Source organism: Budorcas taxicolor, chromosome 7 (genome assembly GCF_023091745.1).
Source record: "Budorcas taxicolor isolate Tak-1 chromosome 7, Takin1.1, whole genome shotgun sequence".
In the NCBI taxonomy this organism is placed as follows: domain Eukaryota; kingdom Metazoa; phylum Chordata; class Mammalia; order Artiodactyla; family Bovidae; genus Budorcas; species Budorcas taxicolor.
In genome coordinates this window covers 9,450,474-9,473,187 of record NC_068916.1, presented here as the reverse complement: position 1 = coordinate 9,473,187, position 22,714 = coordinate 9,450,474, and the positions used below count along the sequence as shown (strand labels likewise).

The window sequence follows — 22,714 nt, the reverse complement described above, 5'->3', positions numbered from 1 at the left end:
GCATAAAGCCTCATCAGCAGAAGGGGTTCACAGGTGAGACGGGCGGTCTTGATTGATGGACAGAGTTAACCTGTGTCCCTTGGGGTCAACCAGGGCTGGAAAGTCCCAGGACTGCAGACCCTTAATCATGGAAGGAATCTGAGGCTCTGTGGATGGGCCAGAACATGAAAGAATGTGGACTCAAAACCCAGGGACCACCCTGCTACTGACATACCTCCTCCATAAGGATCTTCTCATGTGTCCACCCCTGGGGCTGGCACCACTCCCAGGATGAGAAAAATGATTTCTTTGAGCTAAGGTCATCCTCCCTGTAGGCAGAGAATGTCTTCTCCCTTGCCCTGGGATGCCCCCTTGGGACTTGGCGAGCCTCCGAGTCCCTCCCGTCTGTGGCACGAACAAGCATGGGAAGCAGAGATTCCCTCCATCTGTGCAGGTTCCCACACACTGTTCACTGCAGCAGCTTCTTCTGGGGGAGTGATGGCTATTGCCTTGCTTGCAGGTCCTCCTAACAGTGCAGGGCTTGAGGGACTTCACTCCACTTCACTCACCTGCTCCCAGGGACTTACAATCTGGCTGGGCTCCATCATCTTCCTCATCATTTACTGCCACCATGACATTGCCTGATCTGTCACCAACACCACAGGTGTCTGCCTGGGACAGGTGGTAGTGGGTGCCACGGCAGTTTCTGAGGGCAGTGAGCCCCTCACTGGCAAACTTCTGTTCACTTCCTGCAGGTCCCAGGGCCTCTCCTGCTCTTGGACACCTTTGGTCATCTTTTTTCCCCTCCTCTTTCATTTATTTGCCAACCCTATTCTGGTGTTCTGAACATTGCTTGGGGATCTTTGCAGAGACTGAGCTCCGGGCTCTGCTGTGGCAGACCCTCCAATCTTGGTCACACAGGATTAGAGATATCCCTGATCCTATGTGGTCTGGGTGGGTCTGAGGGAGAGACACAGGCTGGGGGAGCCCAGAGAGAAAGCGGAGCTTTTGCTACTGGGGCAGGCTGAAGGACTTCTTGGAGGAAGAATTGTTGGAAGTGGGTCTGGAACAATTAATAGGCTTTTTTTTTTTTTAAGAAAAAAAAGTGAAAGTATATTCCGTGGAGAGGACTAGTGCACTCAAAGGCTTGTAAGTGGAAGAGTGAGCACCTGGGTTTTGAGCCATAGGGAGGGGTTCAAGGCAGCTACATTGATGCAGGTGAGAGGCAGAGAAAAGGTGGAGAGGAGAGTAGGGAGACAAGGGCTTTGAGACCAGGTAGCAACAAGGGATTGATTCTGAGAGCAGTGGGGAGCCAGGGAAGGTGTGGAGATGAGGAGGAACAGGAATAGGGAGTCAGAGAGATGGACAGAGAAATAGGGGCAGCAAAAGAGAGATACAGAGAAAGAGTGAGGGAGAGAGACTGAGAGAAGGACACACAGAGACATAAAATGGAGCAAAAGAAAATACATATACATAGATACAAACATATCTATCTTCTACCTATTTATCAGTCCATCTACCCACTTCCTATCACATGTGTCATATCTGCTTATTTATCTATATATTCTCCATCTGTCCATACATCCGTCATCTGTCTGTCACCTACCATGTATCTGTACCTATCCATCTATCATTTATCCATCTTTCTATCCATCCATCTATCTACCCATCATCTAATGATTGATAAGTAGATTATCTATCTAAATCCACCCATCCACCCATTCTCTCCTCCCACCTCTAGCCCCTGCCCTCTTTCTCTCTCTCTCCCCGACCATTCCCCCCTCTCTCTCAGTCAAAATACAGAGATGAAGAGAATAAGGGGATAGAGAAAGGCACATAGAGAGACATGAAAAAAGACAGAGGCCAAGAGAGAAAAGCTGACTCGGATGGAGAGAGTATAGATCAATAGTCCAGGTAGAAGAGGATAAGGCGGTGAGTGGGTGTGGCGGGTAGGGGGATGAAGTGGGAGTGCGTAACTTCTGGCGCCTCCTGCCAAGCCTGGCCTCAACCCTACCTGTTCCCAGGCGCAGAGCAATGAGGAGGGCATGCGGCTGGTGGAGGAGCTGGGCCACCACTTCCGCGACGTCCACCTCTGGTGGATGGGGCCCTTCTTCCCCATCCTGCGGCTTGTTCACCCTAACTTCGTTGCCCCTCTGCTCCAGGCCTCAGGTATCTCTCCCAGGAGCACTCCCTCCCAGCCTCTTCCCTGGCCCCTGCTCCCCTTCCCACTCCTGGACAGACCAGGTTGAGCAGGAGAATGGACAGCGTTGACAGAGACCTGCTGGGTGATGCTGGGAAAGTCTCCAGTTCTCTCTGGTTGCCGAAGTCTTTTTTCAGTTTTGGGTGGTGGAAAATCAACACTGTTGGTCCACCATGTCAGATGTTCCAGGAGAGGTCAGAGAATGCGGGGGCAAGCATGGTGTCTTTGGTGCCTAAAAGTGCATTTTGTAGAGTGCTGTGCTGTGCCTGGGGATTTAGGACATGCTGGACCACGTAGGAGCCACGTCAAGCTGTGCTGGGACATGCTGTGTCACGTTGGGGTGTGTCTAAGCACATTGGGTTGTGTCGATGGGGTCCACTCTGTGCTGCAGCCTGGTCTGGTCCCCCTCCCCCTCAACCGCCACCTCCTACCTCCTCCCAGCTTCCTCTACTTTTGGCCCCATTCCTGCTATGCTGGGCTTGGAGGAGAAATTCAGACCCCTTCCTGGGGGCCTCCAGCCCCCAGCAAAAGTTACTTCTTCCCCCTCATCCACCATGGCCCCTGATCTATTTCTTATGTCAGCCACCATCATACCCAAGGATATGTTTTTCTACAGCTTCCTGAAACCCTGGCTGGGTGAGTAACTGTGAGTGAAGGGGATGATCTTGGGGGCCCAGGGAAAGGTTCTTTTGCTTACTCCTCATGGCTGTCTCTGCTAGGGGATGGGCTCCTGCTGAGTGCTGGTGACAAGTGGAGCAGCCACCGTCGCCTGCTGACACCTGCCTTCCACTTCGAGATTTTGAAGCCCTATATGAAGATTTTCAACAAGAGCACAGACATCATGCATGTGAGTCTCTTGAATCCAGGGTCCCAGCTGGAGTGTTGGGAAAGGGGGAATGGGCTCAAACACATATGGTCTGCAATCTTCGTTGAGCTGGATGGCTTTGAAGGGGGTCACTGATTTTCCTCTCTAAACCTCAGTTTCCTCATCTGTAAAACTGGGATGAAAGTGAAAGTGAAAGTCGCTCAGTTGTGTCCTACTTTTTGTGACCCCATGGACTATATAGTCCATGGAATTCTCCAGGTCAGAATTCTGAAGTGGGTAGCCTTTCCCTTCTCCAAGGGATCTTCCCAACCCAGGGATCGAACCCAGGTCTCCCACATTGAAGGCAGATTATTTGCCAGCTGAGCCACTAGGGAAGCCCAAGAATACTGGAGTGGGTAGCCTATCCTTTCTCCAAGGGATCTTCCCAACCCAGGAATCGAACCAGGGTCTCTTGCATTGCAAGCAGATTCTTTACCGCTTGAGGTACCCCTTTTTAAAGATCGTGATGATGGGAAAGATTGAAGGCAAAAGGAGATGAAGGCGGCAGAGGATGAGGTGGTTAGATAGCATCACCGAGTCAATGGACATGAATTTGAGCAAGCTCCAGGAGGTAGTGAAGGACAGGGAAACCTGGTGTGCTGCAGTCCATGGGGTTGCAAAGAGTCAGACACGACTTAGTGACTGAACAATAGCAATAAAAGGGTGGTCAAGATGGCGTAATGGAATCAGGTTCCTGGCACACATTAGGTACTCAGAAAGCTTTAGTTGCTAGACTGCTTCATGGAAGCTCTGTAAATTCAGGACAGAAATGGTGAACGTTGCATAGCAGTTCTTTCTGCATTACATACCACCTTAAAACTCGTGGACTTGAAAGAAAGAATTAGTGTTTATTATTGTTCATGAGATGATACATCAGCTGAGTCATTCTTCTCATCCTGGTTGGAATCATGCATGCATTTGTGGTCATGGGTGGGTTATGCAGACAGCTCTGCTGTTCTGGATTTAGCTTTGGCATGTATTCGGAGCTTGGCTAGCTGTCAGCTGGTTTAAGATAGCCTTGGTGGGACAATGAACTCCTGCATTTGTCTCTTCTGGTAGCTCTCATCACCTGAGCTTGACTGCATGGTGGAGGCTGGGATCCAAGAGAATGAGCAGAAACATGCAATATCTCTTAAAACCTAGTTTGGAAACTAACACACCACCTCCTGTTAACTGAAGCAAGTCCCTGCTCAGTTCAGATTCAACAGGTGGAGAAAGAGGTTGCACCTCCTAATGAAACAGCTGTGAAATCTCATTGCAAAGAGTGAAAATAAAGGGAAGGTTGAAGAAATGGGGACCTGTTTGCAGTTGTCTTCCACTATGATAGTGATGAAGATGATGATGATAGTTAAAAGTTATTTAACACTTATTGTATATCAGAAGGGCCTTCCTTGGTGGCTCAGACGGTAAACAGTCTGCCTGCAATATGGGAGGCATGGGTTCAATTCTTGGGTCAGGAAGATCTCCTGGAGGAGGAAATGGAACAGTGAGCCAGGTCCATGACAGGTGTTGTCTAATTTATTTTCACAATCCTGTGAGGTAGAGATGGTTATATTTGCCACTTTAAGGATAACAAAATGGAAGGTTAGAGAGGTTAGGGAGAGTGCCCAAGATAGCTCATTAGTAAGTGAGCTATGCGGAGTGAGGCAGGTATTCTAACTTGGTTTGTGCAACACCAATACAGGTCATCTTTGCTGTTGTTCAGTTGCTAACTTGGGTCTGACTCTTTGCAACCTCATGGGTTGCAGCATACCAGGCTGTCCTATCCTTTACTATCTCCTGGAGTTTGCTCAGACTCATGTCCATTGAGTCAGTGAGGCCATCCTACCATCTTACCCTCTGTCAACCCCTTCTCCTCTTGCCCACAATCTTTCCCAGCATCAGGGTGTTTTCCAATGAGTCAGCTATTCACATCAGGTGGCCAAAATATTGGAGTTTCAGCTTCAGCATCAGTCCTTCCAATAAATATTCATGTTGATTTCCTTTAAGATTGATGAATTTGATCTCCTTGCAGTCTAAGGGACTCTTAAGAGTCTTCTCCAGCACCACAATTTGAAAGCATCAGTTCTTCGGCCCTCAGACTTCTTTATGGTCCAATTCTCAAATGTGTACATGACTACTTGAGAAACCTATATGCAGGTCAGGAAGCAACAGTTAGAACTGGACATGGAACAACAGACTGGTTCCAAATAGGAAAAAGAGTACGTCAAGGCTGTATATTGTCACCCTGCTTGTTTAACTTCTATGCAGAGTATATCATGAGAAACGCTGGGCTGGAAGAAGCACAAGCTGGAATCAAGATTGCCAGGAGCAATATCAATAATCTCAGATATGCAGGTGACACCACCCTTATGGCAGAAAGTGAAGAGGAACTAAAAAGCCTCTTGATAAAAGTGAAAGAGGAGAGTGAAAAAATTGGCTTAAAGCTCAACATTCAGAAAACGAAGATCATGACATCCGGTTCCATCAGTTCATGGGAAATAGATGGGGAAACAGTGGAAACAGTGTCAGACTTTATTTTTTTGGGCTCCAAAACCACTGCAGATGGTGATTGCAGCCATGAAATGAAAAGATGCTTACTCCTTGGAAGGAAAGTTATGACCAAGCTAGATAGCATATTAAAAAGCAGAGACATTACTTTGCCAACAAAGGTCCATCTAGTCAAGGCTATGGTTTTTCCTGTGGTCATGTATGGATGTGAGAGTTGGACTATAAAGAAAGCTGAGTACAGAAGAATTGATGCTTTTGAACTGTGGTGTTGGAGAAGACTCTTGAGAGTCCCTTGGACTGCAAGGAGATCCAATCAGTCCATCCTAAAGGAGATCAGTCCTGGGTGTTCATTGGAAGGACTGATATTGAAGCTGAAACTCCAATATTTTGACCACCTGATGCAAAGAGCTGATTCATTTGAAAAGACCCTGATGTTGGGAAAGATTGAAGGCAGGAGGAGAAAGGGATGACAGAGGATGAGATGGTTGGATGGCATCACCGACTCAATGGACGTGAGTTTGGGTAAACTCCGGGAGTTGGTGATGGACAGGGAGGCCTAGTGTGCTGTGGTTCATGGGGTCACAAAGAATCAGACACGACTCAGCGACTGAACTGAATTGACAAGAAAAAACATAGCTCTGACTATACAGACTTTTGTCAGCAAAGTGATGTCTCTGCTTTTTGACACACTGTCTAGGTTTGTCATAGCTTTTCTTCCAAGGAGCAAGTGTCTTTTAATTTCACCACTGCAGTCACCATCCACAATGATTTTGGTGTCCAGGAAAATAAAATTTGTCACTGTTTTGACCTTTTTCCCATTTATTTGCCATGAAGTGATGGGACTGAATGTCATGATCTTAGTTTTTTGAATGTTGAGTTTCAGGACAGCTTTTTACTCTCCTCTTTCACCTTCATCAAGAGGCTCTTTAGTTCCTCTTTGCTTTCTGCCATTAGAGTGGTATCTTCTGCATATCTGAGGTTGTTATTTCTCCTGTCAATCTTCATTCCAGCTTGTGATTCATCCAGCCTGGTATTTTGCATAATGTACTCTGTATATAAATTAAATAAACCGTGTGACACTATGCAGCCTTGTTGTACTCCTTTCCCAATTTTGAACCAGTCCATTATTTCATGTCCAGTTCTATTGCTTCTTGACCTGCATATAGGTTTTTCAAGCATCAGGTAAGGTAGTCTGGCATTCCCATCTCTTTAAGAGTTTTCCAGTTTGTCATGATCCACCTGGTCAAAGGCTTTTGTGTAGTCAATGGAGCAGAATTAGATATTTTTCTGGAATACTTTTGCTTTCTCTATGATCCAACAAATGTTGGCAGTTTGACCTCTGGTTCCTTTGCCTTTTCTAAATCCAGCTTGTACTTCTGGAAGTTCTTGGTTCATATACTGTTGGAACCTAGCTTGAAGAATTTTGAGCATAAACTTGCTAGCATGTGAAATGAGTGTAATTGCAAGGTAGTTTGAACAGGCCATCTTAACTGCTACTAAAAATTGGATAGTGGAAAAGCCAAATGGAAAGCAATGAGTTAACCCAGGACACACAGAACAGAAGAGGCAGAGCTGGACCTTGAGCCCAGGTCTCCTGACTTCCAGCTGTAGGGTCTTCATGTCTTGATAGTAGGAGACTCCACTCTCACTCAAGCCTGGTCTTCCCTGGGGATGGGTGTTTGGAGCACAGGACCAGAAGGCTGGGTCTCAGGGAATTCAGCCAGGTGGTTGGGATTGGGCAGGGACTTGAGTGGGAAGTCCCAGCCTTAACCTTGCTCTTTTTTATGTCCAGGCCAAGTGGCAACGCCTGGCCTTGGAGGGCAACACTCATCTGGACATGTTTGAACACGTCAGCCTCATGACCCTGGACAGTCTGCAGAAATGCGTCTTCAGTTACGACAGCAATTGCCAGGAGTGAGTCTCAGCCCAGGGCCTGGGGAACATGAGGCATAGATCCATGGGCGTAGATGGGTCAGGGAGGACTGACCAAGGTGAACAGAAGGGATCTTCTTGGAGGAGGTAGGTCAGAGCTGGACACTGAAGGACAGGGAAGGGAAAGAGAAGGAGCGATTCTTGCAGGTAGGCAGAACTGTTTGATAAAGGCCATGAGGCCAGGATGAGCAGAACCTGTGTGTGTAGCTGGGGAGAGACATCTTGAGGTTGGAGGAATGGGCAGAGTTCTATCTTTAGGACATTCTGAAGCCAGACAAAGAGGATATGAACTTCATCCTGAAGTTTCCTGGGAGCCATGGAAGATGTTTGAGTACATGAGGATCTTGGTCAAAGTTGAGCTTGGACATATGACTGGAGAGAAGACTGATTGTTGTGTAGACACAGGATGTGAGGAGACCACAGAGGGGAGGAAGTTTGAGCTTGGTGTAGAAAATGGGGAAGATTTGGGGGAAACTGAGAAAGATATTGGCAGGCCCAGATATTGTGTGGGAGAAAGGAGAGATGAGGGTGATTCCCATGCTCTGCCCTGATGTCTAGGACATGAGGGAGCTCACAGAGATGGGGGTCAGAGAGAGAAATGTGATTGAATGGGATGTGGTCCTGAGTAACTGACCAGAAGTGCTCTTGCAGTATGAGATCATGAAGGGAGGCAATAGCTTAAAACATCTGAAATCCAGAAGTGCACAGCTATTGATATCTCTTATCAGGGTTCCCAAGACTTCCTATTAGGAATCAGTTTCTAAGAAGAGATGGCCCACAGATATACAGTACTCCTTTTTTTTTGGCCATGCCATGTAGCTTCCTCAATCAGGGGAATTTGTGCCTTCTGCAGTGGAAGCATAGAGCCCTAACCACTGGACCACCAGGGAAGTCCCTCAGTACTTCTTAAGGCTTTCTCTGGTCTGACCCTGTAGGAAACCCAGCGAATATATTGCTGCCATCTTGGAGCTCAGTGCCCTGGTGATGAAACGAATTGAGCAGATTTTCCTGCACGTGGACTTCCTGTACTACCTCACCCCCGATGGGCAGCGCTTCTACAGGGCCTGCCGCCTGGTGCACGACTTCACAGATGCCGTCATCCAGAAGAGGCGTTGTACTCTAATCAGTCAGGGTTCCCAAGAATTCCTCAAAACCAAGACTAAGGCCAAGACTTTGGACTTCATCGATGTGCTTCTGCTGGCCAAGGTAGGCTTCTTGTGTGCGTGCGTGCATGCCAAATCGCTTCAGTTGTGTACAGCTCTTTGTGACCCTATCGACTGTAGCCCACCAGGTTCTGTCCATGGGATTCTCCAGGCAAGAATACATGCCCTCCTCCAGGGGATCTTCCCAGCCCAGAAATCACCCCATGTCTCCTGCAGCTGCTGCACTGCGGGCAGATTCTTTACTGCTAAGCACCCAGAAAGCCTCAAGGTGGGCTTCTCTGGGATCTCAATTCAAGATGTAGACTGGATCTTGGTTTCAAAGGTCTGATTAAAGAACTTGGACTTGATCCAGAGAGTGCTAGGGAGTCATAGAGGATGCTTGAGGAAGGGAGGGGCAGGTCAGAGAGAAGTTTCAGATGTGACTGTGTAGAAAGCTGCCTGGAAGGAGTAAAGAGGAGGCAGGAGACCAAGGAGGAGTCCCCTGGAGTGGAGTGGTTTATGGAGATGAAGAGGGAAGGATCCTGCTTGGATAATGGAGCTTCAGGGATAATCTCAGGTTAGGCTCAGGTGTCCTCAGAGCTGGTGTGACTCTGAGGATCTTGCTTTCTGTTCAGGATGAAGATGGGAAGGGATTGTCAGACGAAGATATCCGAGCTGAAGCTGACACCTTCATGTTTGAGGGTGAGGGTCCCGGTTGGGACTAGAGAATGGGCAGGGGTCTCTTCATCCCAGGGTTGGTGGGTGTTGGATCACTCCATCTTGCCTATCCTTCCCACCTTCTTTGCGGGGAGGTGGGGAAGGGTGGCTTGGCATGGTTCACCCTTTGGTGCTGAAGTATCCCAGAGACCCAAGCCTATCTGACTGCCCCTCAGGCCATGACACCACAGCCAGCGGCCTCTCCTGGATCCTGTACAACCTGGCAAAGCACCCTGAATGGCAAGAGCGCTGCCGGCAGGAGGTACAAGAACTCCTGAGGGACCGCGAGCCTAAAGAGATTGAATGGTGAGTGCAAGTCCTCATGGTGTGCTCCTGAACCCTTCCCACTGTCTCTGCTCTCCAGGTGGGAGCCGGGAAAGATCTTTTTTGTTGATTCTATAATTACTGCTCAGTGGGAATAGGAGCAGAGCCCAGAGGCAGGGTCTGATACCTAGTCTGAATAGCAAGTGAAAGTTTGTAGGCCTTTGGGGCAGAAAGATCTGAGCATCCACATTAATGTCCCTACTAACTTGCTATGTCACTTTAATAGAATCAGTTTTCTTTTATGAATACCATTTTCTAGTCTATAAATTGGGGATGGGATGGGAAATCTCTCCCCCACAGTGCTATTTGGAGTACTTTGATAATATGTGTTGAACAGATGCCACCCAATATATACTCAGTATATGAACTCTTTTTCCTCTCTCTGACTTTTCTGCCTGAAGTTGCATTTTTCCTGAAAAGACTCTCATTTCTCTTTTTTGTTCTTTTCTCTGATTCCCATGTAATAGTCTATTCCAGGGATTTTTCTTTTTTAAAAAGTTTATTTATTTTAATTGGAGGATAATTGCTTTACAATATTGTAGTAGGTTTTTCCATACATTGACATGAATCAGCCATGGGTATACATGTCTTTCCGATCCTGAACCCCCTTCCCACCTCCCTCCTCATCCAATCCCGCAGGGTCATCCCAGTGCACCAGCCCTGAGCACCTTGTCTCATGCATTGAACCTGGACTGGTGATCTGTTTCACATATTATAATATACATGTTTCAATGCTATTCTCTCAAATCATCCCACCCTCACCTTCTCCCACAGAGTCCAAAAGTCTGTTCTATACATCTGTGTCTCTTTACTGTCTTACATATAGGGTCATTGTTACCATCTTTCTAAATTCGATATATATTCATTAGTATTGGTGTTTTTCATTCTGACTTACTTCACTCTGTATAATAGGCTCCAGTTTCATCCACCTCATTAGAACTGATTCAAATGTATTCTTTCTAATGGCTGAATAATACTCCATTGTGAATATGTACCACAGCTTTCTTATCCATTCATCTGCTGATGGACATCTAGATTGCTTCCATGTCTTCACTGTAAAAAACAGTGCTGCGATGAACATCGGGGTACATGTGACTCTTTCAATTCTAGTTTCCTCGGTGTGTATGCTCAGCAGTGGGATTGCTAGGTCATATAGAGAAGGCAATGGCACCCCACTCCAGTACTCTTGCCTGGAAAATCCCATGGACAGAGGAGCCTGGTAGGCTGCAGTCCATGGGGTTGCTGAGTCAGATACGACTGAGTGACTTAACTTTCCCTTTTCATTTCCTGCATTGGAGAAGGAAATGGCAACCCACTCCAGTGTTCTTGCCTGGAGAATCCCAGGGACGGGGGAGCCTGATGGGCTGCCATCTATGGGGTCGCACAGAGTCAGACACCACTGAAGTGACTTAGCAGCAGCATGGCAGTTCTATTTCCAGTTTTTTAAGGAATCTCCACACTGTTCTCCATAGTGGCTGCACTAGTTTGCATTCCCACCAATAGTGTAAGAAGGTTCTCTTTTCTCCACACCCTCTCCAGCCTTTATTGTTTGTAGACCTTTTTTTAAAATTTCTTTTTAAAAATTTATTATTATTATTTTACTTTACAATATTGTATTGGTTTTGCCACACATCAACATGAATCTGCCACGGGTGTACAGGTGTTTGTTTGTAGACGTTTTGATAGCAGCCATTTTGACCGGCATGAGATGGTACCTCATTGTGGTTTTGATTTGCATTTCTCTGATAATGAGTCATGTTGAGCATCTTTTCATGTGTTTGTTAGCCATCTGTATGTCTTCTTTGGAGAAATGTCTGTTTAGTTCTTTGGCCCAGTTTTTGATTGGATCATTTATTTTTCTGGAATTGAGCTGGGGGAGTTGCTTGTATATTTTTGAGATTAATTCTTTTGTTAGTTGCTTCGTTTGCTATTATTTTCTCCCATAATAGGTTGAAGGCTGTCTTTTCACCATGCTTATAGTTTCTTTCGTTGTGCAAAAGCTTGTCAGTTTAATTAGGTCAGGAAGCAACAGTTAGAACTGGACATGGAACAACAGACTGGTTCCAAATAGGAAAATGAGTACTTCAAGGCTGTATATTGTCACCCTGCTTATTTAACTTCTATGCAGAGTACATCGTGAGGAATGCTGGGCTGGAAGAAGCACAAGCTGGAATCAAGATTGCCGGGAGAAATATCAATAACCTCAGATATGCAGATGACACCACCCTTATGGCAGAAAGTGAAGAGGAACTAAAAAGCCTCTTGATAAAAGTGAAAGAGGAGAGTGAAAAAGTTGGCTTAAAGCTCAGCATTCAGCAAATGAAGATCATGGCATCTGGTCCCATCACGTCATGGGAAATAGATTGGGAAACAGTGGAAACAGTGTCAGACTTTATTTTTTTGGGCTCCAAAATCACTGCAGATGGTGATTGCAGCCATGAAATTAAAAGACACTTACTCCTTGGAAGGAAAGTTATGACCAAGCTAGATGGCATATTCAAAAGCAGAGACATTACTTTGCCGACTAAGGTCTGTCTAGTCAAGGCTATGGTCTTTCCAGTGGTCATGTATGGATGTGAGAGTTGGACTGTGATGAAAGCTGAGCACCGAATAATTGATGCTTTTGAACTGTGGTGTTGGAGAAGACTCTTGAGAGTCCCTTGGACTGCAAGGAGATCCAAGCAGTCCATTCTAAAGGAGATCAGTCCTGGGTGTTCTTTGGAGGGAATGATGCTAAAGCTGAAACTCCAGTACTTTGGCCACCTCATGTGAAGAGTTGACGCATTGGAAACAACTCTGATGCTGGGAGGGATTGGGGGCAGGAGGAAAAGGGGATGACAGAGGATGAGACGGCTGGATGGCATTGCCGACTTGATGGATGTGAGTTTGAGTGAACTCCAGGAGTTGGTGATGAACAGGGAGGCCTGGCGTGGTGCAATTCATGGGGTCGCAAAGAGTCAGACACAACTGAGTGACTGAACTGAACTGAACTTATGCCCCATTTGTTTATTTTTGCTTTTATTTCCAATATTCTGTGAGGTGGGTCATAGAGGATCCTGTTGTGATTTATGTCAGAGAGTGTTTTGCCTATGTTTTCCTCTAGGAGTTTTATAATCTCTGGTCTTATGTCTAGATCTTTAATCCATTTTGAATTTACTTTTGTGTATGGTGTTAGAAAGTGTTCTAGTTTCATTCTTTTACAAGTGGTTGACCAGTTTTCCCAGCACCACTTGTTAAAGACATTGTCTTTAATCCATTGTATATTCTTGTCTCCTTTGTCGAAGATAAGGTGTCTGTAGGTGTGTGGATTTATCTCTGGGCTTCTATTTTGGTCAGTTAATCTATATTTCTGTCTTTGTGCCAGTACCGTACTCTCTTAACGACTGCAGCTTTGTAGTACAGCCTGAAGTCAGGCAGGTTGATTCCTCCAGGTCCATTCTTCTTTCTCAAGATTGCTTTGGCTATTCGAGGTTTTTTGTATTTCCATACAAATTGTGAAATTATTTGTTCTAGTTCTGTGAAAAATACTGTTGGTAGCTTGATAGGAGTTGCATTGAATCTATAGATTGCTTTGAGTAGTGTACTCAATTTTCACTATACTAATTCTTCATGGGCTTCCCTGGTGGCTCAGAGGTTAAAGCGTCTGCCTGCAACGTGGGAGACCTGAGTTCGATCCCTGGGTCGGGAAGATCCCCTGGAGAAGGAAATGGCAACCCACTCCAGTATTCTTGCCTGGAGAATTCCATGGATGGAGGAGCCTGGTGGGCTACAGCCCACACGAACATGTTATATTTCTCCATCTATTTGTGTCCTCTTTGATTTCTTTCATCAGTGTTTTATAGTTTTCTATATATAGTGTTTTGTTTCCTTAGGTAGATTTATTCCTAAGTATGTTATTCTTTTCATTGCAATGGTGAATGGAATTGTTTCCTTAATTTCTCTTTCTGTTTTCTCGTTGTACTGTATAGGAATGCAGGGGATTTCTGTGTTAATTTTATATCCTGCAACTTTACTATATTCATTGATTAGCTCTAGTAATTTTCTGGTGGAGTCTTTAAGTTTTCTATATAGAGGATCATGTCATCTGCAAACAGTGAAAGTTTTACTTCTTTTCCAATCTGGATTCCTTTTATTTCTTTTTCTTCTCTGATTGCTGTGGCTAAAACTTCCAAAACTATGTTGAATAGTAGTGGTGAGAGTGGGCACCCTTGTCTTGTTCCTGACTTGAAGGGAAATGCTTTCAATTTTTCACCCTTGAGAATAATGTTTGCTAAGGGTTTGTCATATATTGCTTTTATTATGTTGAGGTATGTTCCTTCTATTCTTGCTTTCTGGAGGGTTTTTAGCATAAATGGATGTTGAATTTTGTCAAAGGCTTTCTCTGCATCTATTGAGATAATCATATGGTTTTTATCTTTCAATTTGTTAAAATGGTGTATTACATTAATTGATTTGCAGATATCAAGGAATCCTTGCATCCCTGGGATAAAGAACACTTGGTCATGATGTATGATCTTCTTTATATGTTGTTGGATTTTATTTGCTAGGATTTTGTTAAGGATATTTGCATCTATGTTCATCAGTGATATTGGCTTGTAGTTTTCTTTTTTGTGGCATATTTGTCTGGTTTTGGTATTAAGATGACGATGGCCTCATAGAATGAGTTTGGCAGTTTACCTTCCTCTGCAATTTTCTGGAAGAGTTTCAGTGGGATAGGTGTTAGCTCTTCTCGAAATTTTTGGTAGAATTCAGCTGTGAAGACGTCTGGTCCTGGGCTTTTGTTTGCTGGAAGATTTCTGATTACAGTTTTGATTTCCATGCTTGTGATGGGTCTGCTAAGATTTTCTATTTCTTCCTGGTTCAGTTTTGGAAACTTCTGCTTTTCTGAGAATTTGTCTACTTCTTCCAAGTTGTCCATTTTATTGGCATATAGTTGCTGATAGTAGTCTCTTATGATCCTTTGTATTTCTGTGTTGACTGTTGTGATTTCTCCATTTTCATTTCTAATTTTGTTGATTTGATTCTTCTCCCTTGTTTCTTGATGAATCTGGCTAATGGTTTGTCAATTTTATTTATCTTCTCAAAGAACCAGCTTTTAGCTTTGTTGATTTTTGCTATGATCTCTTTTGTTTCTTTTGCATTTATTTCTGCCTTAATTTTAAAGATTTATTTCCTTCTACTAGCCCTGAGGTTCTTCATTTCTTCCTTTTCTAGTTACTTTAGGTGTAGAGTTAGGTTATTTATTTGACTTTTTTCTTATTTCTTGAGATAAGCCTGTATTGCTATGAACCTTCACCTTAGCATGCTTTGACAGTGTCCCATAGGTTATGGGTTGTTGTGGTTTCATTTTCATTAGTTTCTATGCATATTTTGACTTCTTTTTTGATTTCTTCTGTGATTTATTGGTTATACAGCAGCCTCCATATGTTGGAATTTTTAATAGTTTTTTTTTCCCTGTAATTGACTTCTAATCTTACTGCATGTGATTAGAAAAGATACTTGGAATGATTTTAAGTTTTTTGAATTTGTCAAGGCTAGATATATGGCCCAGGATGTGATCTATCCTGGAGAACGTTCCATGTGCACTTGAGAAAAAGGTAAAATTCATTGTTTTGGGGTGAAATGTCCTATAAATATCAATTAGTTCTAACTGGTCTATTGTATCATTTACAGTTTGTGTTTCCCTGCTAATTTTCTGTTTAGTTAATCTCTCCATAGGTGTGAGTGGCGTATTAAAGTCTCCCACTTTTATTGTGCTACTGTTAATTTCCCCTTTCACACTTGTTAGCATTTGCCTTACATATTGCGGTGCTCCTATGTTGGGTGCATATATATTTATAATTGTTATCTCTTCTTCTTGGATTGATCCTGTGATCATTATGTAGTGTCCTTCTTTGTCTCTTTTCACAGCCTTTATTTCAAAGTCTATTTTATCTGATGTGAGTATTGCTACTCCTGCTTTCTTTTGGTCTCTACTTGCATGGAATATCTTTTCCCAGCCCTTCACTTTCAGTCTGCATGTGTCTCTTGTTTCGAGGTGGGTCTCTTGTAGACAGTATATATATAGGGGTCTTGTTTTTGTATCCATTCAGCCAGTCTTTGTCTTTTGGTTGGGGCATTCAACCCATTTACATTTAAGGTAATTATTGATAAGTATTATCCCATTGCCATTTACTTTGTCATTTTGGGTTTGAGTTTATACACCTTTTCTGTGTTTCCTGTCTAGAGAAGATCCTTTAGCATTTGTTGAAGAGCTAGTTTGGTGGTGCTGAATTCCCTCAGCCTTTGCTTGTCTGTAAAGCTTTTGATTTCTCCTTCATATTTGAATGAGCTCCTTGCTGGGTACAGTAATCTGGGTTGTGGGTTTTTCCTCTTTCATCACTTTAAGTATGTCCTGCCAATCCCTTCTGGCCTGAAGAGTTTCTATTGAAAGATCAGCTGTTATCCTTATGGGAATCTCCTTGTGGGTTATTTGTTGTTTTTCCCTTGCTGCTTTGTGTTTGATCTTTGTTAATTTGATTAATATGTGTCTTGGGGTGTTTTGCCTTGGGTTTATCCTGTTTGGGACTCTCTGGGTTCTTGGACTTGTGTAACTATTTCCTTCCCCATTTTAGGGAAGTTTTCAACTATTATCTCCTCAAGTATTTTCTCATGGCCTTTTTTTTTGTCTTCTGGGACTCCTATGATTCGAAGGTTGGGGTGTTTGACATTGTCCCAGAGGTCTCTGAGGTTGTTCTCCTTTCTTTTCATTCTTCTTTTTCTTTTCCTCTCTGCTTATTTATTTCCACCATTCTGTCTTCTACCTCACTTATCCTATTTTCTGCCCAGTTAGTCTACTGTTGGTTCCCTCCAGAGTGTTTTTGATCTCATTTATTGTGTTATTCATTATATTTTGACTCTTTTTATTTCTTCTAGGTCCTTGTTAAACATTTCTTGCATCTTCTCTATCCTTGTCTCTAGGCTATTTATCTGTAACTCCATTTTGTTTTCAAGATTTGGGATTATTTTTGCTATCATTATTCTGAATTCTTTTTCAGGTAGACTCCCTACCTATTCCTCTTTTGCTTGGTTTGGTGGGCATTTATCATGTTCCTTTACCTGCTGAATATTTCTCCACCTTTCCATCTTGTTTAGATTGCTGTGTTTGGGGTGGCCTTTCTGTATTCTGGCAGTTTGTGGTTCCTCTTTATTGTGGAGGTTCCTCCCTGTGGGTGGGGTTGGATGAGTATCTTGTCAAGTTGCCTGGTTAGGGAAGCTTGTGTTGGTGTTCTGGTTGGTGGAGCTGGATTTCTTGTCTATGGAGTGCAATGAAGTGTCCAGTAGTGAGTTTTGAGATGTCTGTGGGTTTAGTGTGACTTTGGGCAGCCTGTATATTAAAGCTCAGGGTTATATTCCTGCTTTGCTGGATAATTAGAGTGGTATGTCTTGTTCTGGAACTTGTTTGCTCTTGGGTGGAGCTTGGTTTCAGTGTAGGTATGGAGGCTTTTGGATGAGCTCTTATTGATTAATGTTCTCTGGAGTCAGGAGTTCTCTGGTGTTCTCAGGTTTTGGATTTAAGCCTCCTGTCTGGTTTCAGTCTTATTCTTTTAGTAGCCTCAAGACTTCTCCATCCATACAGCACTGATGATAAAACATTTAGGTTAATGGAGAAAAGATTCTGCACAATGAGGGACACTTAGAAAGGTTTGCTGGGTTACATGGAGAAGAGAAGAGAGAGGAGCGAGATAGAGGTGACCAGGAGGAGAAGAGGGGGAGTCAAAAGTGGGGAGAGAGCAATCTAGCCAGTAATCAAATCTCTATGTGCTCTCCACAGCCTGGAACAGCCAGAGAGGTTCACGGAGATACATAGAGAAGAGAAGAGGGAGGAAGAATATAGAGATGATCAAGAGGAGAAGAGAGGGGTCAAAAGGAGAGAGACAAATCTTGCCAGTAATCAGTTCCCTAAGTGTTCTCCACAGCACGGAATACCCAAAGAGATTCACAGAGTTGGGTAGAGAAGAGAAGGGGGAGGGAGGAGATAGAGGTGACCTAGGGGAATGAAAGGAATGTCAAAAGGGGGAGAGGGCAATCAAGCCAGTAATCACACTCCTAAGTAAACATGGGTACTGAAGATTGGGTTCTTAAAGGTACAAAATTGATAACAAATATCAAAAAACAAAGTTTAAAAATCTAGAGAGGTTAGACTGTCAAAAATACAATATTAAAAAAACAAACAAAACAAAATCACAAAGGTTATAAAAAATATATATGAAGTTTACTTTAAAAATAGGGTCTATTTTTGCAAGGTAATAGTAGGTTATAGAAATGAAAATTAAAGGAGTAATAGAGGATTTTAAAATAAAAAAATAAAAAATGATAATAGTAAAAATATATCTAGGAATTTCTCTGGAGTTGGGCAGTGTAGGGTTAGTTCACTTTCAGATAGTTCTTTGTTCCTGCTTATACTTCTCAACATCTGTAGGCCTCTTCCAATGTAGTTGGTGATAACTACAGTGTTTTAATCTGTTGCACCTGTCACTTCCAAAGCGGTTCCCTCTGTTTATTTTGGCTTCTTCTGTTTGCAAGTCTCTTCAGTGTCTAATTTCCACCCTGACACAACGGGGTGAAGGTGGTCACTTATTTAGGCTCACTTGTTCAGTTGTGCTGTGGGGAGGAACACTGCAAACAAATATCACTGGCATGTGTGGGGCATGCTTGCAGTGTCTGAGCCACACTGGGTTTGCCCCTGCTCACGGTGTGTGTGTCCTCCCAGTATACACTGCTCAGGCTCCAGGTTGCTCTAAAGTTCAGTTCAGTCGCTCAGTCGTGTCCAACTCTTCGTGACCCTATGAATCACAGCACGCTAGGCCTCCCTGTCCATCGCCAACTCCCGCAGCTTGCTCAGACTCATGTCCATCGAGTAGGTGATGCCATCCAGCCATCTCATCCTCTGTCGTCCCCTTTTCCTCCTGCCCCCAATCCCTCCCAGCATCAGAGTCTTTTCCAATGAGTCAACTCTTTGCATGAGGTGGCCAAAGTATTGGAGTTTCAGCTTTAGCATCAGTCCTTCCAAAGAACACCCAGGACTGATCTTCTTTCGAATGGACTGGTTGGATCTCCTTGCAGTCCAAGGGACTCTCAAGAGTCTTCTCCAACACCACAGTTCAAAAGCATCAATTCTTCGGTGCTCAGCTTTCTTCACAGTCCAACTCTCACATCTATACATGACCACAGGAAAAACCATAGCCTTGACTAGACGGAACTTTGTTGGCAAAGTAATGCCTCTGCTTTTCAAAATGCTATCTAGCTTGGTCATAACTTCCCTTCCAAGGAGTAAGCGTTTTTTAATTTCATGGCTGCAATCACCATCTGCACTGATTTTGGAGCCCCCAAAAATAAAGTCTGACACTGTTTCCACTGTTTCCCCATCTATTTGCCATGAAGTGATGGGACCAGGTGCCATGATCTTCGTTTTCTGAATGTTGAGCTTTAAGTCAACTTTTTCACTCTCCTCTTTCACTTTCATCAAGAGGCTTTTTAGTTCCTCTTTGCTTTCTGCTATAAGGGTGGTATCATCTGCATATCTCAGGTTATTGATATTTATCCCAGCAATCTTGATTCCAGCTTGTGCTTCCTCTAGCCCAGTGTTTCTCATGATATACTCTGCATATAAGTTTAATAAGCAGGGTGACAATATACAGCCTTGACATCCTCCTTTTCCTATTTGGAACCAGTCTGTTGTTCCATGTCCAGTTCTCACTGTTGCTTCCTGACCTGCATACAGATTTCTCAAGAGGCAGGTCAGGTGATCTGGTATTCCCATCTCTTTCAGAATTTTCCACAGTTTATTGTGATCCACACAGTCAAAGGCTTTGGCATAGTCAAGAAAGCAGAAATAGATGTTTTTCTGGAACTCTCTTGCTTTTTCCATGACCTAGCGGAGGTTGGCAATTTGATCTCTGGTTCCTCTGCCTTTTCTAAAACCAGCTTGAACATCTGGAAGTTCATGGTTCACGTATTGCTGAAGTCTGGCTGGGAGAATTTTGAGCATTCCTTTACTAGCATGTGAGATGAGTGCAATTGTGTGGTAGTTTGAGCATTCGTTGGCATTGCCTTTCTTTGGGATTGGAATGAAAACTGACCTTTTCCAGTCCTGTGGCCACTGCTGAGTTTTCCAAATTTGTTGGTATATTGAGTGCAGCACTTTCACAGCATCATCTTTCAGGATTTGAAATAGCTCAGTTGGAATTCCATCACCTCCACTAGCTTTGTTCATAATGATGCTTTCTTTCTTTCTTTTCTTTGCTCTTTATTTTTTACTTTACAATACTGTATTGGTTTTGCCATACATTGACATGAATCTGCCACGGGTGTACATGAGTTCACTATCCTGAACCCCCTTCCCACCACCCTCCCCATATCATCTCTCTGGGTCATCCCAGTGCACCAGCCCCAAGCATCCTATATCCTGTATTGAACCTAGACTGGTGATTCATTTCTTACATGATAGTATACATGTTTCAATGCCATTCTCCCAAATCATCCCACCCTTTCCCACAGAGTCCAAAAGACTGTTTTATACACCTGTGTCTCTTTTGCTGTCTCGCAGACAGGGTCATCATTACCATCTTTCTAAATTCCATATATATGTGTTAGTATACTGTGTTGGTGTTATTTTTTTTTTTCCTGGCTTACTTCACTCTGTATAATAGGCTCCAGTTTCATCCACCTCATTAGAACTGATTCAAATGTATCCTTTTTTTTTTTTTTTGGATTTATTTATTTATTTATTTTTTAATTTTAAAATCTTTAATTCTTACATGTGTTCCCAAACATGAACCCCCCTCCCACCTCCCTCCCCATAACATCTCTGTGGGTCATCCCCATGCACCAGCCCCAAGCATGCTGTATCCTGCGTCAGACATAGACTAGCGATTCAATTCTTACATGATAGTATACATGATAGAATGCCATTCTCCCAAATCATCCTACCCTCTCCCTCTCCCTCTGAGTCCAAAAGTCCGTTATACACAGCTGCGTCTTTTTTCCTGTCTTGCATACAGGGTCGTCATTGCCATCTTTCTAAATTCCATATATATGTGTTAGTATACTGTATTGGTGTTTTTCTTTCTGGCTTACTTCACTCTGTATAATTGGCTCCAGTTTCATCCATCTCATCAGAACTGATTCAAATGAATTCTTTTTAATGGCTGAGTAATACTCCATTGTGTATATGTACCACAGCTTTCTTATCCATTCATCTGCTAATGGACATTCTAGGTTGCTTCAATGTTCTGGCTATTATAAACAGTGCTGCGATGAACATTGGAGTACACGTGTCTCTTTCAATTCTGGTTTCCTCGGTGTGTATGCCCAGCAGTGGGATTGCTGGGTCATAAGCAGTTCTGTTTCCAGTTTTTTAAGGAATCTCCACACTGTTCTCCATAGTGGCTGTACTAGTTTGCATTCCCACCAACAGGGTAAGAGGGTTCCCTTTTCTCCACACCCTCTCCAGCATTTATTGCTTGTAGACTTTTGGATAGCAGCCATTCTGACTGGTGTGAAATGGTACCTCATTGTGGTCTTGATTTGCATTTCTCTGATAATGAGTGATGTTGAGCATCTTTTCATGTGTTTGTCAGCCATCTGCATGTCTTCTTTGGAGAAATGTCTGTTTAGTTCTTTGGCTCATTTTTTGATTGGGTCATTTATTTTTCTGGAATTGAGCTGCATAAGTTGCTTGTATATTTTTGAGATTAGTTGTTTGTCAGTTGTTTCATTTGCTATTACTTTCTCCCATTCTGAAGGCTGTCTTTTCACCTTGCTTATAGTTTCCTTTGTTGTGCAGAAGCTTTTAATTTTAATTAGATCCCATTTGTTTATTTTTGCTTTTGTTTCCAGTATTCTGGGAGGTGGATCATAGAGGATCCTGCTGTGATTTATGTGGGAGAGTGTTTTGCCTATGTTCTCTAGGAGTTTTATAGTTTCTGGTCTTACGTTTAGATCTTTAATCCATTTTGTGTTTATTTTTGTGTATGGTGTTAGAAAGTGTGATCTAGTTTCATTCTTTCACAAGTGGTTGACCAGTTTTCCCAGCACCACTTGTTAAAGAGATTGTCTTTAATCCATTGTATATTCTTGCCTCCTTTGTCAAAGATAAGGTGTCCATACGTGTGTGGATTTATCTCTGGGCTTTCTATTTTGTTCCATTGATCTATATTTCTGTCTTTGTGCCAGTACCATACTGTCTTGATGACTGCGGCTTTGTAGTAGAGCCTGAAGTCAGGCACGCTGATTCCTCCAGTTCCATTCTCCTTTCTCAAGATTGCTTTGGCTATTCGAGGTTTTTTGTATTTTCATACAAATGGTGAAATTATTTATTCTAGCTCTGTGAAAAATACCGCTGGTAGCTTGATAGGGATTGCATTGAATCTGTAGATTGCTTTGGGTAGTATACTCAGTTTCACTATATTGATTCTTCTGATCCATGAACATGGTATATTTCTCCTTCTATTAGTGTCCTCTTTGATTTCTTTCATCAGTGTTTTATTGTTTTCTATATATAGGTTTTTTGTTTCTTTAGGTAGATATATTCCTAAGTATTTTATTCTTTTCGTTGCAATGGTGAATGGAATTGTTTCCTTAATTTCTCTTTCTGTTTTCTCATTGTTAGTGTATAGGAATGCAAGGGATTTCTGTGTGTTGATTTTATATCCCACAACTTTACTATATTCATTAATTAGCTCTAGTAATTTTCTGGTGGAGTCTTTCGGGTTTTCTATATAGAGGATATGTCATCTGCAAACAGTGAGAGTTTGACTTCTTTTCCAATTTGGATTCCTTTTATTTCTTTTTCTTCTCTGATTGCTGTGGCCAAAACTTCCAGAACCATGTTGAATAGTAGTGGTGAGAGTGGGCACCCTTGTCTTGTTCCTGACTTTAAGGGAAATGCTTTCAATTATTCACCATTGAGGATAATGTTTGCTGTGGGTTTGTCATATATAGCTGTTATTATGTTGAGGTATGTTCCTTCTATTCCTGCTTTCTGGAGAGTTTTTATCATAAATGGATGTTGAATTTTGTCAA

The 22,714-nt window shown here is 43.1% G+C and overlaps 1 protein-coding gene across 1 annotated transcript in view; it reads left to right on the top strand.

The window, feature by feature from the left end:
- Positions 1–22,714, top strand: part of LOC128050378 (cytochrome P450 4F6-like) — a 41,410-nt gene that overhangs the window by 6,033 nt on the left and 12,663 nt on the right. Inside the window, exons 2-8 of the mRNA XM_052642619.1 lie at positions 2,004–2,148; positions 2,762–2,815; positions 2,899–3,026; positions 7,327–7,448; positions 8,402–8,672; positions 9,244–9,310; positions 9,502–9,631. Of these exons, the coding sequence (XP_052498579.1) occupies positions 2,004–2,148; positions 2,762–2,815; positions 2,899–3,026; positions 7,327–7,448; positions 8,402–8,672; positions 9,244–9,310; positions 9,502–9,631 (917 nt within the window). The remainder of the gene's footprint in view (positions 1–2,003; positions 2,149–2,761; positions 2,816–2,898; positions 3,027–7,326; positions 7,449–8,401; positions 8,673–9,243; positions 9,311–9,501; positions 9,632–22,714) is intronic.